Source organism: Lissotriton helveticus, chromosome 2_1 (assembly GCF_964261635.1).
Source record: "Lissotriton helveticus chromosome 2_1, aLisHel1.1, whole genome shotgun sequence".
Lineage (NCBI taxonomy): Eukaryota > Metazoa > Chordata > Amphibia > Caudata > Salamandridae > Lissotriton > Lissotriton helveticus.
This window is the reverse complement of record NC_136059.1, coordinates 1,516,101,826-1,516,121,592: the sequence shown is the minus strand read 5'-3', so window position 1 is coordinate 1,516,121,592 and position 19,767 is coordinate 1,516,101,826. Positions and strand designations below refer to the sequence as shown.

At 44.4% G+C, this 19,767-nt stretch overlaps 1 protein-coding gene across 1 annotated transcript in view; it reads right to left on the bottom strand.

The window, feature by feature from the left end:
• LOC144818739 (uncharacterized) overlaps window positions 1–14,845 on the bottom strand; it is a 253,078-nt gene extending 238,233 nt beyond the window's left edge. Inside the window, exon 1 of the mRNA XM_078676439.1 lies at window positions 14,743–14,845. Within this exon, the coding sequence (XP_078532565.1) occupies window positions 14,743–14,766 (24 nt within the window). The 5' untranslated portion in view covers window positions 14,767–14,845. The remainder of the gene's footprint in view (window positions 1–14,742) is intronic.
• Window positions 14,846–19,767: the final 4,922 nt, after the last annotated feature.

Sequence of the window (19,767 nt, the reverse complement as noted above, 5' to 3'; positions counted from 1 at the left end):
CAGAAATGGGGTGACATAGAAAAGTGGAGAACTAGATGGGCAAAGAAAAAAGAAGAGGCTCAAACAAAACAAACTGCATCCGAATATGTGTTAAAAGAAGCAAAAAAGGTGGAAAGGTAGTGTCCCATGAGAGAGTTGCCAGGTGGAGGTTATGTACATGTCCCATGGTCCCGACAGGATATTCTGTCATTTACAAATGACTCCTCAAAACTTCATGAAAAACCTGTAGAGTGGTACAGACAAGTCGAAAGGTTTGTGAAAGTTTCAAAGTGCCTTCTAAAAGATCTAGATGGTTTATTTGACATTGTCGTGCCAGTGGATTTGTGGACAGAATGTAAAATTGCTGTTGACTGGCCTAGTGATGAGTACCCTAGAGACCCAAAGACAGGGGCACCTTCTGATGAGGTTATGAAGAAGTACAACCAGGTAATACTCCACCTCAAAGGGAAGGTGCCTACAAAGGAGACTGATTGGACTAGGATAGATAGAACCACTCAGAATAAAAGTGAATCTGTGCATGCATATTATGAACGTTTGTTACAGGTGTTTAAACAGTATAGTGGCCTAGATAATTTCGATATGAAAGATATGACGCATTTCATCTATCGGTTTGTGTCAGGATTAAGGCCAAAGATTTCACAATGGATTAAAGACCACAAAATTTGCTGGCAGGCCAAACCGATCCATGCAATCCTTAAATATGCAAAATATTGTGAAGACTAACTTCACCATAAACGAACAGAATTAAAGGAAAAGGTAATGTGGGCACAGGTAAAATTAGTAGAGCAACAGGAACATCAGTTTAGCCAAATGAACAGTAACCAGACGCAAGGAGATGGTAATGGGGGCAAGCCTAGAGGAAAATACAATAGGGAAGAAGCTAAGAAGAAATTTCCCTGTCACGGGTGCGGAAAGTTGGGGCATTGGAAAAACGAGTGTAAGGCTGTACAAAATGATAATGTCTCCACTAACGATTTGAATTCACAGACGCAGGATGAGGTGCCATGGAAACAGAAGCAGCAGGTAATACAAACCCAGTTGCCCCTTGCACCTATGCCAGATCCCGGGAACAAAGCAAGCTATAGTCCAGAAACCGTAATTTGGGAGGGAAGTGTTAGGAGAAACACAGCGACATCACAATTTCTTTTAAGTGATACGTTTCTCAATGAAGACTCATACTGACGGTGCCTGAGATGGGAGGCAGGGAGTGCGTACTTGGCGCATCCTTGCCAGTAGATCAGTCAGGTCCATACATTGAAGGAAAGGTTGAAGGAAATGATGTCACCTTTCTATTGGACACTGGTGCTACCCGTTCTACTGTGAGAACAGCAGACGTTCCAAACCTACCCCTCTCGGGAGAAGCGATCCAAGTAGTGGGCGTTTCTAATAAACAAATTAGTACCCCAGTCACAGAACCAATGGAAGTTAGAATAGGTAATTTCACAGAAATGCACAGATTTGTTGTATGCGACTCTAGTCCTGTAAATCTGTTAGGTAGGGACTTGTTGTGCACAATCTTTTGCTCACCAAGTGGTGTAGAAATTCAGACCCCAGATGAAGATGGCATTTATAAACTAATAAAACCAATAAAAGTGACAGTGAAAGAAGGTGCAGTCTACCCAAATACTCGACAATACAAAATGAGCCAGAAATAAAGGCAGGAGTTGCAGCAGAAATAAAGCACTTGGTTGAAACAGGCATTTTACAAGAAATAATGAGCAGTCCATGTAATTCGTCCATAATTGGCATTAAGAAACCGAGCGGAAAATACAGGGTAGTACAGGACCTCCGCAAAATAAATAAAATTGTTGTCCCATGCTGTCCAGTTGTGCCAAACCCTGCGGTAATTCTGTATCAGATACCGTGGGAAGCTGGATGGTTGACCGTAATAGATCTATGTCACGCATTCTTCTAGATTCCATTACACCCAGATAGCAAATTTATTTTCTCCTTTGAATTCGACAATCATGTGTATGTCTGGAATCGTGTTCCTCAGGGGTACACAGAAAACCCCTCGATCTTTAATCAGATTCTGAAAAAATGCCTTGAGTCCTTGGTGTTACCTGGACACTCAGTCCTGGTCCAATATATGGACGACCTATTGGTGGCGTCTAAAACTCGAAATGACTGTGTTGTTGTTACCATTGCTTTACTGAATCACTTGGGTGAAGGAGGACATAAAGTGTCACCTGAGAAATTACAATTTTGTACCACTTCAGTGAAATATCTGGGACACCAGACAGAAAGAGGTGTCAGAAGGGTTACCTCAGAAAGAATCAGAATAATTAAAAACATGAATCTACCTCAAGCTCAAAAAGAAATCAGAATGTTTCTAGGTGGTGTAGGTTACTGCAGGCAGTGGATTGTGGGATTTGCAGTCCTAGCAAAACCATTGATACAAATGACAAAGAAGAGAGCAAAAGACCCAGTAGAATGGGATGATGAAAGCATGACTTCCTTCTTGAAATTACGAGTGTTTGTGTTCAGCTCCAGCACTAGGGATGCCTGACTATTCAAAGGAATTTGCACTTTTCTGTGATTCACAAGATAATTGTGCACTTTCAGTTCTGACCCAAACTCATGGTTTAATGAGACGTCCTGTGGCATATTTTTCTTCCACACTGGATCCAGTGGCATCTGCATTGCCAGGATGTCTGAAAGCAGTAGCTGCAACTTGCATGAGTCTTGAACAAAGTGAGTCCATCATTATGGGACATCGCGTAACTGTGTATGTTCCACATGCGGTTGTGATATTACTGACAAGAACGAAAACTCAGTACTTAACTCCTAGTCGGCTGACTAAGTATGAGCGGTTCCTTGTAGGTGCAGGAAATGTGACCATTGCTAGGTGTAACATTCTGAACCCAGCAACCCTGTTACCTGATTCACACTTTGCAGAAGTGAAGGGAGAAGTCGAACATGATTGTATTGACTTGACAGAATACAGTACTAAGCCACGTCCTGACATAAGAAAAGGACTATTGACAGATTCAGAATACGAGCTATTTGTAGATGGTTCATGCCTGAGACATGAGGAAGGAGGTTTGAGTGCTGCCTATGCAGTGTGCACCTTGTGGGGTCCAGTTGAAGCATCCTATTTACCTGGAGTCAAGTCTGCACAAGTAGCCGAATTGGTTGCATTGACAAAAGCTTGCAAATTTGGGAAAAATTGGAAAGTAACCATTTTTACTGATAGCCAGTATGGTTACGGGGTTGTGCACGACTTTGGCCAACTCCGGATGCAAAGGGAGTTTCTGACTTCTTCAGGTACTCCTATTAAAAATGGTCAATATGTAAAAGATTTGCCTGAAGCAATCCAATTGCCAAAAGAAGTGGCTGTGGTCAAGTGTGCTGCTCACCAATCTGGTAATGACAAAGTGACAGCTGGTAACCGATATGCTGACCAACTAGCCCAACATTGTGCTAAATTTAAAATGGCTGTAAACAAGAAAATTGAAGCAGGTGGAAACATCTGCCAACTTATGTTGCTTGATGGTGTGAAAACGTGGGAGGAAGTGAGAGACTTGCAGAATGAAGTAGAACCAAAAGAAAAGGAAGAATGGAGAAAGATAGGTTGTCAGAGAAGGGCTGAAGATGAGGTCATTGTTTACGTTGATGGTAGGCCTGTGTTACCAGACTGTATGCTTGCTCCCATTGCTAGGATGTACCACAGAGATTCTCATTTGGGGCGGGATGCCATGATAAGATTGTTCAGGCAATCATGGTTCAATGCGAAATTCAGGAACATAGCAGAAGCACTTTGCCATAGATGCTTAATTTGTCAGCAAATGAATCTTGGAAAGAAAACTGTAGTGTTACCAGGAAAAATTGGGAAGCAGAGGGTCCCTTCATACGATTGCAGATTGATTTCATTCAGTTACCCCCTTGTCGAGGCCTAAAATACATTCTTGTCATTGTCTGCCTGTTTTCAAAATGGGTAGAAGCCTACCCCACACGCAGGAATGATAGCATCACTGTAGCCAAACTCCTACTCAGAGAACTCATACCTCATTTTGGTTTTCCAGTAGCGATTGAATCAGACCGAGGAAAACATTTTAATAGTGAGATAATTGGTATAATCTGTGAAGCATTTAATGTTAAGCAAAAGCTGCACTGTGCATACTGCTCAGAGGCTTCTGGAGTGGTAGAACAACTGAATGGCACAATCAAGTCCAGATTGGGAAAGACGTATGAGTCTACCCAATTAGAGTGGCCAGATGCTTTACCTCTTGTTCTGATGGGACTCAGAAGTATTCCAGACCGGAACACAGCCTTGAGTCCTCATGAGATACTAATGGGAAGAGCAATGAGGCAAGCATGGGTGCCAGGACACAAGCTGATAAATATATCTGATGATTTAGTACTGGAGTACTGCAAAGAACTGGCTGACCAAGTGCGTTCTATCTCTCACCAGGTTGGGGAAGACGCTGTCGCCAGACAAGCAACTCCAGCACATGACCTGAACCCAGGTGACTGGGTAGCGTTAAAGAAACACACTCGAAAATCTTGTCTTGCACCGAGGTGGGGAAAACCACGTCAAGTAATTTTGGTAACCACCACAGCTGTGAAGTGTGCAGGAGTTCCACACTGGATTCATGCCAATCACACGAAAAGGGTGACTGAACCTGAAGAAGACAAAGCTGAAGGTTGTGCAGCTGAAGGGTCTCAAAACATCGAACCTGAAGTAGCTGAAGAGGAACAACCGAGCACCAGTCAGGATGATTGGATTACAGTAGTCGACATACCCGCAGAATATGTGAGAACCAGAAGCCAAGTTTATTTAGATAGTCAGAGTGATAGCGAGGGTGAGACAGGAATAGAAGTAGGTACTCAGATCATAGAAATACAAGTCAAAAGTGATTCTGAGGAGGACCGCATAGGGAAAGATAAGGATACTCAGACAAATGACACCCCACCAAGAACTCCAAAGTCTGAGGAGGGACAGACAGGTACTAGGGCGGAAGCTCAGGCGGAAGAAAATCAAGAGTTCGAAGAGCCCGAGCAGGACCAGATAGGTGTAGAAGAAAATGTTCAGGAAGAAGAAGGCGAATCAAAACAAAATCAAAGTCAAATTCAGCAAACACCTGAACAAGGCCAGATTAGTAACCAGGCAGAAGAAACAGAAATAAGACCTGGTCCTAGTCAGATAGAGAGGGATACAGAGGACAGCATTGACATAGATATGCCACAACTGAATGAAAATAAGAGAGCATTTGAGGAAGGACAGAGCACAGTGCCAGCTAAAAGGCTCAGAAAAGGAGATAAGTGGCCTAGGTTTGTTAAAAGACTGAAATTCCGCCTACAAACAATAAATGAAGAGCCAGAACAGGTAAATGAAATAACAAGTCAAACTGAGCAATCTGCAGTACAACCAAGAAGGAGAAGTCCACGACTGAAAAAGCTGAATAACAAATTCAAAGGCCCTGAATGGACTTACGTCATCCTTGAAGATTTCGAAAACTTAGAAATAAGTGACGAAAGTGATGACGAATTAATTGCTGAACAGATTGATGAAAAAGTGAGACCAACTTGAAAATACACAGGTTAAAAGACTGTGTAAGAGTTACAAAGAAGGGTTAAGTCACCCTGGTTAAAATGGTTGATCATACTGTTAACGGAAGACCGAAAAGAAACTGTTTAAAAACATGCTGTAGAATATGCATATGTAGTATAGTAATAGTTTCATAATATGGTTAGGATTAACAATAGCTATTCCCTTGCTGATGAGTAAACATATGCAGAATGACACTAACATACATGAGAAAGTAGATGCTCCTGAAAAGATAGATACACATGAGAAAGCACTTAGCATTAAACAACAGAAGGTAGATTTTGAAGCATCAGATGAGGAAGGATTACATTATACTAGAATTGAAAATAGAACTCACTTAAATGTGTTTGCAAATCTGTTAGTACATTATGTAGAAGCTATGGAAATAGAAGATTGTTATGTCTGTATGAAATTACCAACATCTAAAGCCGAGGGTGTCACCTATCATCACTTACCTTTGACTTATGGCATTTCATGTAGCATTTTAGCTAGTCTATTCTACAAGAAAGGACCTTTGCAGTATTACTATACTAATTCAGAAGTGATATTTTCCGAACTTCCTATACGTAGTAACCTGAATCCTGTACATACTAAGAGTGAAGTAACACATTATATGGGTGAATACTTTCTAACGATATGTAAAATAGATATAGCTGAAGCACACAAGAATAATTTAACATGCATTTTACATGAAAAAGAGAAAATATTTTTGAATATGGTTGAAGAAAGAAGAGAGAGTTTCCAAAGAAAGGCAAATAATAAGAATCATAAAATTCCTAAATGGGCTGAAAATATAGGGTACACCCCGAATGGCAAAACTCATGCTGCTATGTTGCTGGATTTTGAAAAGAAAGGGAAACTCTGTCTCCATAGAGAGAGAACAAGTTATTATAACAATATATTCATTGGTTCCAGTGAATGTGAACACAATTATAAAGTAATTGGTGGTTGGGGTTTCAAAGATGGAACAGAACTTGTGTTTCCTAGAATTTATTTTATATGTCGAAACAAGGCTTATTACAAACTGCCAGATCACTGGTATGAAAGCTGTTATTTTGGAATAGTTTTCCCAAAGATATATCATGTAAACAAAATCACTGGAAACAATGAAGAAACAAATGGACTAATATGTAGCAAAAGAACTAGTTTTGAAGAAATAGTAGGTGATATATTTAGTGCATTGATACCTACAGTGGGAGTGGCTCTGAATACACAAAGAATTTGCAAATTGTCAACAGTAGTGGATTGGTTGTCAACTGACACTGCTGGAGGGTTCTTAATGGTCCATACTGAACTGGTTGCGATCAGATCAATGGTTTTACAAAATCGACTTGCTCTTGATACACTATTAGCAAAAGAGGGAGGAGTCTGTAGAATGTTGAAAGCGCAACATTGTTGCACTTACATACCTGACAAAAGTGTTGAAATTAAGAAGTATGTGAGAAATATTACTAATGTGGAAAAAGAGCTTAAACCACTGGAGGTTGATAGTGCATGGAAGAGACTTACTGATGGTCTCTCCTCTATAGGTAGTTGGCTTTCTAATGTAGGAAAAAGTTTTGTAGGTAGAATACTGATGCCAATGGTGGGAATAGCCCTACTGATTTTTGGAATAATGGTTTGTTGCAAATGTCGTAAACAGAAAGAGAGATACAGTAAATGAAAGAGGAAAGAAAAGAAACTACAATGAAATGGAACTCGAAGAGTTAAATGGGAAAATATATAAGAAAATGAAAACTTATCATTTAAATAATGAGAAAAATCCTAGAAGAAAGTTGAAGAAATTGAGTTGGGTGAATTGTGAAAAGTTGCCATCTGTTTCATTAATTAGTGATGATATAAAATATCATCAAAGAGGGGATTGATGGAGCAAGGTTGCGCTCGTAAAGCGACTTGCTCGTACTCAGCCCTCTCTAATAACTCGTAATAAACTAACCAACATGTATTGTCTTATTAATATCGCATTACACAACTTTTACACATCTAAGAAAAGCTTGCTTATGTGCTTTTACTAACGATAATATGCTTGCAATTAAAATGGCCGCTGCTACGCGGGGTTTATTACTGCGTATGCGTCAGTCACACTCACGTGCCATGACATATTCTCTGCTTTGGAGGGAATCTTTCGCTTCCGCGCACTAGTATTAAAATGGATGCTCTATGTTCTCACATGCGAGAAGCTTGCACCACTGCTTTTGCTAAGCTGTTTGTCCTGCATAACCTCTAATGCTAGAGTTAAATATAAAATAATGGGTGTAGAGTAGGGATAAGTGGTATACAGTGCATTCATTTATTTCTGTGTTCTAAAACTGTTTCTTTTTCATTTTACATGTTACAAATAAACTGGCCTGTCTCGTAACGTGAACTCCATCTTTGAAGAAACTGCGACTGCGCAAAAGTTTCAAGTCCATGAAGCAGTGACCTTTGGACTGTGGCCAAGGAGCTGACTGTCTAGAAGATGCTTCTGGGAACACGAACTTTTGAACCTAATCAGAAGAAAACTATGCAAATGTTAATACAATGTATTTACTAATAGAACATCCATTGTTGGGTGGAATAAAGATGTCATGAGATAATAAAATGATGGGCGGGAACATTAATTTAAATATGAGATGCTAAAAGTTTCAATTTGGTATGATGTGATGACCTCTCCTCATTGTCTTGTCAAATCGAAATTGGGGATCCTTACACTTGCAACATTGGGGGGTGGTACACTGCCCTGGAAAATAGTATAACTAGAATAGGCTTAGCTAGAGATTTTGTCCAACTTGTCCGAATAGCTGACCTGTCACTGACCCAATGCACTCAATAGGTGATCAAGAACAGAGGTGTGGGCGAATCACTCTGTCAGAAGATTCGCTGACCCAATCGGGGTCCGAGAAACTGAGGTGCTGGCTGTGAGAAGGGGAGCCACGGGAGACCGGGACTTCAGCGACCAGGATCCTTTGCGCCGAGGGGACGGACTCAGGCGGAAACAGGGACACAGGCGGAAACAGGAAAAACACGTACCTGGCGGTCAACGCGTACCTTTCCTCTCTCCTTGCAGCGCGACTCGGGATTGCAAGGAGACGACGCTGACGCTGACCCCGGAAACACTCAAGGGCCGCCAATGAAAGGAAAGCCAAGACCGGAAGAGGCGTCTTTGACCGGCGGGAAGGCGGGTCAAGAAACGCGAAGTGTGGAGCAGGACGCCGAGACCGATGAGCGGGACGAAGGACCGAGAGAGAGAGGAGAAACCATCCAGCGCGACCAGGAGACGGAGGAACCGGACGACCACTGGACGGAGGAGTGGTGGATTCCAACGGAGGACGCTGGAGAGCGGCCGTGACTCAGGAGAGTTACGGCGGGGCCATGTCAGTGCTCAATCACGGGGAATGTATTGTTAAAAGGAGGGTGGGGAGGAGGAACTTAGAAGGTGTCTGCATGGAAAGGATTTACTGTTTAATTATCCAGTAAAACGCTGATGCTTAGAAGAAACCCCTGGATGTTAAATGTTGTGCACTCCAGTACTCATATTGCCTCATTTGGTGGTGTGTTAGTTCCTGACCATCCTATTATTGCCTCATTTGGGGGTGTGTTAATTCCTGACCAGCCTATTATTGTCTCGTATGGTGTATGCTAATTCCTGACAACTCGACAGTATCCAGGGTATTACACTTCCCTTAACAACCCTTATTACCCTCACAGTCCATAGACCTTGAGCACTACTGGGTGTAGGTGACGGTCAGAATTCAATAGCACAGTGACCTGATAGGCTTCCTTTCTTTTTTCTCTTGGGCGAGCCTCCGGGAAAGTGACACCACGGACGATTACGAAGACCACCCCTTCCACCTAACACCTGAAGAAGGAGGAATCACCGGAGCCAATGCGACCAGCCCTATTGAGAGTGGAAAAGAGACTCGTACTAGCCCTATTAAACAGGAAACTTTGTTTACTGAAAATAAAAGCACCTTTGTTCGACAATACATCCAGCCTCCACGTCTGTATATCCGCCCTGCCCTCCCACACTGGCGAAGCACTTTGTCGGTGAATTCGATAACCCAATCGGGATTCTGGCTGTTAGCTGCAGAGAGGGAGTAGCGCAGGCGTTGCAACTGAACTGCGGGTGCCGGTCTTAACCTTTGGTCGTCCTGTCCTGATCCAAATTGGCTTTATCTGTCCTGATTCTGATCTGCATCTGCTGGCCTACTGGCGACTGCAACTTTTGGGGTTCCTATCCTTTGACTGATCCGTGGCCAGGATTGGTCTTCACACCATTCTAGGTAAATATACTGTGTGGGTAAATGTAATTCTATTTTGCTTCCCTTTTCTTTACCCTCCCTCATGACAAATGCTCAATGACTGTCTTATAAAATCTTTGCATATTTTCATTCTGATCGTTATCTTCCTAATTGAGAAGTTTCTATCGTTCAATGTTTGGATTACGACAATTTAAGAAGTTTAGATAAAGAGTTAAAACCTTCCCCGAGTTTGTGTTTATTATATGAGTGCAAATGTTATTTTTCTACCTATCTTTAATCTAACTCCCTGATCCAATAGGTTTACAGGTACCAGCGACAAGGATTGGTAAGTCAATGGTATAGAACATAGTAGGTAAAATAACTGGTAGTAGAGCGAGGGTTACCTGATTAAATTATGTGTTATTGATTATGAGCCCAGGTGAGTATGGTAAAACTAGTCGGGTGACCCGCACGCTCTATCATATACAATGTTTTATCATATAGTTGACTGTTACCCACTGAGCCACACAGATGCAAAACCACTCTGGTACATAAATCTGACTCTTTTGTAAACATCCATATCATATGCAAAGACAATGCATTCTCTTAAATTACTTTGGCGGCAACCATCACTACAGAACAGATAGATTTTATGTAAAACCACAAGGATGAGAAATACCGGTGTAGAGATAGACACTATTTGGTTTAATTTAAGTATTTACCTACCCTCCTTCCTCGTCCATCTTCCATTTCACCCAAACTGGAAGTTCTGTCACTAAGTGGCCTGTGCAAGTGTACAGTGCAGCGTTAAAATGGCGCGACTAGCCCCCACCCTCTCCCCAACAACACATGAAGTGCCCTTAACTTATAGGTTTCAGACAGGCTACCGATGTGCTTCTGGCAACTTTACAGAGTCGAACATACGCACAAAATTTCCCCAAGTGGACTCTGATTCAGTCAAGTCTCCAATCCATCCTCCTGCTCACATTATGTCTCAGCCTACCAATTTATGGGCGGCCCCAAACTTCAGTGTCTGCAAAGAACGGTGAATTGTTCAATACTTTTTTCACTGCCCTGTCCCATACAAAGGACATCAGAGATATTAAGTGATGCATGGCAGCCCTATAGCATTTCGCAAGCAGTGAATTCTTGTAATTCTGTTGTGTATCAAGCCATTGGAGCAAATGCATTTAAGTAGGACAAAACAAGTCCCCCTCCGGGAAAATGTACATATTTCCATGAGTGGTACTGGAGCGTAACAGGGGGGCCCTACTCTCTTCAGTTAATGAAGGGGACCCGGCCCCCCTCAGCTCTTCAGTGGGAGCTGTGAGAGAGGCTTGCGCTAAAGCAAGCCTCGCCCTCAAAAGCAGGTGCATGCTGTCTGTAGCCTGCTCCGAGCCCCTCGCCCCCTCCCGCTGACTGAAGAGAAACAAAGTATCAACATACATTGTTTCTCTTCAGTCAGAGGTGCCAGGCCCGGAAAGAGGATGGGGGTTGGGGCCCAGAGACAGCATTCCCCTCTGAGAAGAGCAAAGGACAAGAATGAGAGGAGGCAGCACAGAGCACTGCTCGGGACCCTGACAAGGAGGTGGGGGGCAGAGAGAGCAGGAGGCAGCACAGAGCACTGCTCAGGACCCTCACAAGGACGGGGGTGGGGCCCCATAGAGAGAGCAGGAGGCAGCACATAGCACTGCTCAGGACCCTGACAAGGAGGGGGGCCCAGAGAGAGAGCAGGAGGCAGCACATAGCACTGCTCAGGACCCTGACAAGAAGGGGGGCCCAGAGAGAGAGCAGGAGGCAGCACAGAGCACTGCTCAGGACCATGACAAGGAGGGGGGCAGAGAGAGAGCAGGAGCACTGCTCGGGACCCTGACAAGGAGGGGGGGACCAGAGAGAGAGCAGGAGGCAGCACAGAGCAATGCTCAGGACCCTGACATGGACGGGGCTGGGGGGCCCAGAAAGAGAGGAGGCAGCACAGAGCACTGCTTAGGACCCTGACAAGGATGGGGGCTGGGGGCCCCAGAGAGAGAGGAGGCAGCACAGAGCGCTGCTCAGGACCCTGACAAGGACGGGGTGGGGGCCCCAGAGAGAGAGCAGGAGGCAGCACAGAGCACTGCTCGGGACCCTGACAAGGGTGGGAGTGGGGGCCCCCCAGAGAGAGCATTCTCCAGGGCAAAGCTCATTAGAGAAGGGGTGAGGCAGAAAAATGGTGCCCTCAGGTAAGCACTCTTGTTAGAAGCACCATGTGGGCGTCCGCAGGGGGGGGACGAGAAGGGTGCAAGGCAGAGGGGGAGGGGGAGAAGGGTGCAAGGCGGAGGGGGAGAAGGGTGCAAAGCGGAGGGGGAGAAGGGTGCAAGGCAGAGGGGAGAAGGTGCAAGGCAGAGGGGAGAAGAGTTCAAGGGGGATGGTGATGAAGTAAAAAAATGTGCCCCCCCCCCCGAAACATTTCTGCAGACGCCCATGGCAACGCACACTACTTTGTGAGAGAGAGTGGAGAGAGAGTGGAGTGAGAGAGAGAGTGGAGTGAGAGAGAGAGTGGAGTGAGAGAGAGAGAGTGGAGCAAGAGAGAGTGGAGCAAGAGAGAGTGGAGCAAGAGAGAGAGTGGAGCAAGAGAGAGTGTGGATAGAGAGAGAGTGGAGAGAGAGAGAGTGGAGAGAGAGATAGTGGAGAGAGAGTGGAGAGAGAGTGGAGAGAGAGAGGGTGGAGAGAGAGATTGGAGACAGACAGTGGAGAGAGAGTGGAGAGCGAGAGTGGAGAGGGAGAAAGCGAGAGTGGAGAGAGAGAGAGAGAGAGAGTGGAGAGAGAGTGGAGAGAGAGAGGGGGGAGAGAGAGACAGTGGAGAGAGACAGTGGAGAGAGAGACAGTGGAGAGAGAGAGAGTGGAGAGAGAGTGGAGAGAGAGAGAGTGGAGAGAGAGTGGAGAGAGAGAGAGTGGAGAGAGAGTGGAGGGAGAGGGGGCAGACAGTAGAGAGAGTAGGTAGAGAGAGTAGAGAGAGTGGAGAGAGAGAGTGGAGAGAGAGAGAGTGGAGAGAGAGAGTGGAGAGAGAGTGGAGAGAGAGTAGAGAGAGAGTGGAGGGAGAGTGGAGAGAGTAGAGGGAGAGTGGAGAGAGAGAGAGAGAGAGAGAGAGAGAGAGAGAGAGAGAGAGGAGAGAGAGTGGAAAGAGAGTGGAGAGAGGCAGTGGAGAGAGACAGTGGAGAGAGAGAGGGAGAGAGTGGAGAGAGATTGGAGAGAGAGTGGAGAGAGATTGGAGAGAGAGTGGAAAGAGAGTGGAGAGAGAGAGGAGAGAGAGAGTGGAGAGAGAGAGAATGGAGAGAATGGAGAGAGTGGAGAGAGAGTAGAGAGAGACAGTGAAGAGAGAGAGGGGAGAAGGGTGCAAGGCAGAGGGGAGAAGAGTGCAAGGGGGATGGTGACGAAGTAAAAAATGTGACAGTGGAGAGTGGAGAGAGAATAGAGAGAGTGAGAGAGTGGAGAGAGAGTGAGAGAGTTGAGAGAGAGAATGGAGAGAGAGAGATAGAGTGGAAAGGGAGTAGAGACTGGCTGACTCAGAGTCTGAATACTGACTGACGGAGAGACTGACTGGCTGAGAAACTGACAGAGAGAGAGAGACTGACTGACTGAGAGAGACTGACTGACAGAAAGAGAGAGATGGAGAGACTGACAGAGAGAGAGAGACCGACTGACAGACTGACAGAGAGAGAGAGAGAGAGAGAGACTGATAGACTGACTGACTGACAGACTGAGAGAGACTGAATTACAGAGAGAGAGGGACTGACTGACTGAGAGAGAGAGAGACTGACTCATTGAGAGAGAGAGAGAGAGAGAGAGAGGAGAGAGAGAGACTGTGATGGAATTGGGGTCACAGTGTGTATGAAGCTATGCGATGCCTCTTAAGATTGCTATTGTCTACTATTAAAAATGTATTATCAAAATGTGCTCTTTGTAGTTACATCTGCTTTTGAAATACTGCATTGTCGCTTTGTCTAATGTTTTAAAACGGAAACGAGAAGGAGCAGTGGATGTACTTTTGTCAAAACTGAAGGGATGAGTGGGCCCGATGCTGTATATCATGACAGGAGTCTTCATCAGGAAACCCACCTAAAAGTGGGAAAACTTCCCCGGCGTACTGATGGCAGGGACCCTGTAATGAATGGACCACCACCTATAATAGCCTGCTGGCAGACTAAGCCCACCCTTTAACTCCACCATCCAGTGTTACTTATAACGGCTGTATTGGTGACAATGGCGTAACAATCGCCACACATCCCCTGCAGTATGGCGGGTCGCTGGCCCAGGAGCTTTAGACTGGCACGGAGAATGGGAGGGGGGCCCGCTCCATGTAGTTTGCAGAGGGGGACCCTCAAGTTTCGTTACGCCACTGGTGTGGTAATTTCCATTTTTCTCACATCTGTATTTACTGTGTTGTGGATGTGATGTTTAGTTTGTTTGGGAGACCCTTGACCAATCTACAGATATGTTCGCCTGCTGTTCTGAATGTTGTCTTTTTTTCAAAAGTGTACTGCTTTCTGAGTTCATTCACTCAGGGTATGTGCACGTATTTTTCCCACAAATAGCAAGCAGATAGAAACCACAAAAATAGAAAATACTGATCATCGTTTACAAAAGTGCAGAAAAGTCGTGGGGGGAACAGAACGGTTTTATTACGTCATGTCTATTTTCCTAAAATGGGACGGGAATAAGTTTACCATCGACTAAAATGGGACGGGAATAAGTTTACCATCGAAAACGTTTTGTTGAATTTCCTTTTAGAAATAAAATCACACGCTTTCTTGAACATCGTCTTTTTCATTTTTGTCCAATTGGGCCACATTTTTGGTACTTTAATAGACCCGTCCGAGGTATACTACAAACCCTGTGTATCTTTCAAGCACCCACCATATAGGGGGGAAATGCAATACACTGTGGACCTGACCATCCACGAGCACAAAGCAATACTCCATCCACATCACTCACCTGATCTGTATCCAGTTGAGACATGTCTTTGCTAAGTCTACGAGCAGTCTCTTGACTGCCTACAGTCTGAATGCAGACACACAGCTCCCTTGTGGACACAGCTAACAGGAACCCTGGGCAGGATAACTTGAGACGTACTGCGCACGTCTGCTCGCTTGGACACTGCTTGCCAAAACGTAGTGCCCAATCCCAAACACCTCGAGCCATGCTCAGAACAATGACGCTACTGCCAGCTTCACTGCCAATGAAATTCGGCGGTTAGAGGTCATATCACTCCCTCTAATGTGCATAGGAGATCAAGAATCGTCATATATCAAATTCCTATAATAGTGAAAGGGCGAGATTTTGATCGATACCTTATCTCTATTGATCCAAACCTCGATCTGGTCGACTGAACCTTTATTGCCTGTCTTGGAAGGAAACAGTACACCTATCTGCAAATTAGTTCACCCAAGAAAGGACTCTACTCTCAAAGATCACGGACAACTTCTAGGTTTCAAAAGTTTATTGTAAAGATATAATGAGCTGCAAATACAAGCATCTCAGAATGAGATTCACGAGATACACAGGTCCAATTACATACATGTGCTCTCGAAAAGCCCTCAGACGAGCAACAGAAATCACTAACACAAGTTCTAAAAATAGCAAAGCTATCAGCATAGACGCATATCTCTCCTTCATTTAGGTTGGAGGAAAACAAACACAGGTTAGGCGTCCCTACCCTGTTCTAGATGGTATCCCTACTTAACCAAATCCCAACCTAACAAAGGTGTCAGCAATGAATGACCCCCAAGGGAAGTCACCCACTCTAAGTCTCTTGGTGAAAACCTAAAGTTCTCCAGTCATGACCCCTCACTGCCTACCCATCCGCTCTCTAAAGGGTCCTCAGGTCTCTGCTCTAACTCCACCCAGGGGTGCTGTCCCTAATACAAAACAGTCAACAACATTTGAGACGCCCCTTGCGAAACGCCTCTCACGTGGTGCAACTTCAGGCTTTTTCCATGATGCTTTGTATTGGGCCTCAGACGTTAGAGTTGACCTTGCTTCTCAGTCTCTTCTCCGGCCCGCTGATACCCCTTAAACATTCCAGAACCCTCCTCCATGTCTGGGCCGTCTACTGAACAGACCTCTATTCATTCATTTATAATTGGATCCCCCCTTTCCTGTTGCAGACAGATATCTGCCGCCAAGAACCCAACTCTCATAGACTTCTAAAAAGGCTTGCAACATTTCTCAGCCCAGACATGTACGTGTAAATCAATGCTAAAACATTTCAGGCCTACAATATTTCACATTATGATTATAGCATTCAATTTCTTCATTTAATTAAAGCATGTTAAAACTCTTATTCTATTATTTAGAAAACATTACTCTAAATCATGGCCCATTAATGCAATGACCAAAAACGTTAAACAATCTGTGTCGTGAAAAGAAACACCTTCCCTTTTAGCTCCAGCTCTGGCCCTGAGGCCTACCACGTTCTGCGTTTTACCACAGACCATCTTATATGTTAACAGCTACACGACATAGATTCAAAATAATCACGTCTAATAAAATCATATAATGTCACACATTTCTGTATTAGTTCCACTTCTACTTAAATCTCTATATTAGCTATACATTTAGAATATAATTTCAGATACTATTAGCACTCATGGCATTTCTCATCATGACTTGTGCTTACTATAGGTAAGTGTGATGTACTCATACATTTATATCAGTTTGCGCTCTCTCAGTTCCCCCCTTTGATGACCTCTCGGGGTCATCACTAACATTTAAACTGCAGTTATTGCTGGCATTCTCTGCGCTTCCAGAGCTCTCAGGCTCCTGTACTGATTATCTTGTATGGCAGCCAATCTCTGCAACTGTTCTCTTTGGGCCCTTTCTGACCTTCTTGCTCTGTACCATTTGAATACCCTCACCAATCCCCACAATATTATCCCACAGATCAATATTATGATGATAGGCTTTAGGATATACCAAATAAAGCTTTTGCCTAAGGTGGAAAACCACCCTCCAACTGCACTCATTCCGTGGCCCACCTTTTCCCAGACATTTTCTCTACTCAAGTCTTCGATCTCTTTGTGTATATTAGTTATGTTCTTAATAACTTTCTCAAGGGGTTTTGAAAGGTCTGGAATGTAAGTGCAACATTCCTGAACCTTCAAAGCCTTACAGACTCCGCCCTCTTTTGCTAATAAGACATCTAATGCAAGCCGATTTTGAAGAACCATAGCCCTTATCGATTGCATCTCTCCTTCTACCAGCATTAAGGACTGAGCAGTGCTGGCAGACAACCTGTCGACAACTGTTGCCAGTCGTCTAATTTTAACATCATTAAGGATTATTCCCAAAAGAGGGAACATAGCTCCAAAGACATCTCCAACCATTTCTGCATCTCCTAAATCTCTCCTTCCCCTCGATGATGTCTGGCCCTCAATGATCAATAAGTCTTGTGCATGATATATTTTGGGGAAGACAATTGCCAAGTAACATGATCCATACCAGTTGTCAGGTAGTCTCACGTAAGCATTTCTTCCACATACAAAATACACATTTGGAATTACTTGCATTCCCTTCAGGAAATCCTTAGTGTAGTACTCTAAATTAAAAGCATGTTCACAGTCAACTTCACCCACGTATACATTTTCATAATACGTTTTGGCTCGGTGAAGACATAACTTTCCTTTCTGCGCTTTATCTAAAGCTATTGGACCACTACTACCCTTTCTCTTGTGTGACTTCTCTTCCTCGGTCCAATCTAATTTCCCTTGTCCTGATTTTTTCAAAATCTTTTGTCTCCTGTAACGATCATCCACCTGCCCTATGAACTTTTTCTCGACTTCTGACACCTTGCATGTCAGATTATTTCTACGGGCATGTGAAGTATCTAAGGTAATCCAAGGAATGAAGAACTTGGCCAATCTGTCTTCACTCTTCCAGTAATCCCATTTATTCATCTGCTTATAATTCGGGACTTCTGGCAACACAGAATCATAATTGGAGAAATAGTATTCAAAACTATCTCTCTCATAAAATATACTAAGCAATAAGCTACATGTAATGCCATATGTCAGAGGGAGGTGATGATATCGAATTCCTTCATCTACAGACGCAGGCAACTGCATGCAGACGTAGCAATCCTTAACCTCCATGGCATCCACGTATTCATACAAAAGTTTAGCATAAGCATTTGACCTAAAGTCTCCTTGGGACTCGTCTACATGTAACCTGCGGGCTTCTGCAGCCAATAACGCTTTCTCTTGAGTGTTTTCCCTTTTCTCACCTGCAACAGTGGGTGTAAGTGTTACTACAGAATTCGCATCAGTTACCTTTACCTCTTCCTCATGTCCCTTTACATAAGAAATTGTTACCACTAAAGCTATTAATATTATCACTCCTACTATTAGTGTACCTATTATACATTTAGCTCTGCGGTTCGGGGTGCCGGCCTCCATTTCGTCAGACAATCTAGCTTTTCCCTTTCTCTTTGCAAAAAGTTCTTTTCCTCTCGTTCCTTTACAGTCTCTTTCAATCCTTTTTTGTCTTTAGAATCCACACAGCTGGAGGCTGACAGCCTTTTTCGCAAAAAGTCCTTTCACAGTTCAAAAAGACAACCCTAGCCCTTCTCCATCCACTCAAGGGGTTCCCTAAAATTCTCTGCTTCCTGGGCGCTAGGTAATCTTCTTTTCTTCTGCTTGCTTTATTTACAAAGTCCTTTAACAATCGACTATTAGATTTGTGGTTGCAGCTTCAATAGCATAGTTCAATATTTCCATGCGAAGAGTATGCTCTTCATGTGCTGTTATCGTGGTACCAAAGTCGGGGAATTTCAATTCTGTAAGAAACATGTGTTTTAACTTGCTGAGGCGGGGAGGTCTGGGGAGCACGAATGTTAGTGACCCTTCTTGTTCGACACCGGGTACCAACAGTTGTATTTCCACGGTGATAATGGGCTCAGAACTGGACACCACCACCGCTCGGATCCTCCCTGTCTCCGGTTTCACAGACATTTGTCGCCAGATATGTCCACTCAGGTGTGGAGTATCTTCTGTTAGGCACACGCACTCTTCTTGACCTTCTTCGGTCTGGTGCTTCAGCGCCCTGAGCACCTTCTTCTGGGTCTGAGTCTTCTGATATCGGAGGAAGGGTTGCTTCTGGAGTTGACCTCAGGCTAGAACTTCTTCTTTGCGGCCAATTTGCTTCTCCACGTGCCCTTCTACTCCTTCTCCTTCTGGTCTGTTCTCGCTCTCTTTCAGACCTGTCAGGGTCAGACTCGTACTCCCAGCTGTCTTCTCCTTCTGTAGCGTCTTCTGTTTCGCTGTTGTACTGACCGTCCTCAGCTTGGTCAGACTCGTTCCCTGCTTCCACTGGCACCTCTACAGCTTGGCTAGCCCCCTCTATGGCTTCTTGGTCCTCAGCTGGACGTCCATCCGAGAGAGGAGCTGTTTCCAGAGGTGCTGGAACCCTTTTCGTATGCGACGCGTGTATCCAGTTGGGCAGGCCTCCCACCTTTACAGCTGTACTTGTGATCAGGATGACCTGGTAGGGCCCACGCCAACGAATATCCAAGCAGCTTCTTCTCACATGTTTCTTCACCAGGACCCAGTCCCCCGGATACAGGTCATGGCAAGGGCCCTGGCACGCTGGAACCTCTGCAGCCTGCACCTGAAGGGACACAGAACGCATGGCGTCAGACAGCCCCTTACAATAGTCCAGGATCATATCATCTGTGATATTTAACAGTGCAGTAGCTGGAATAGATGGCAGTCTCATTGCTCTCCCCATTAACACCTCATGTGGTGACAACCCTGTTCTTCTGTCTGGGGTACTACGAAGGCTCATGAGTACCAATGGCAGGGCATCAGGCCAACTCAGGGTCGTTGAGGAGCAAACTTTCGCTATTCTGGACTTGATCGTGCCATTAATTTGTTCCACAATTCCTGAGGCTTCTGGTCGGTAACTGCAATGGAGCTTTTGGTCGATATTCAGTGCAACACAAATCATCTTCACAAGCTCGCTGTT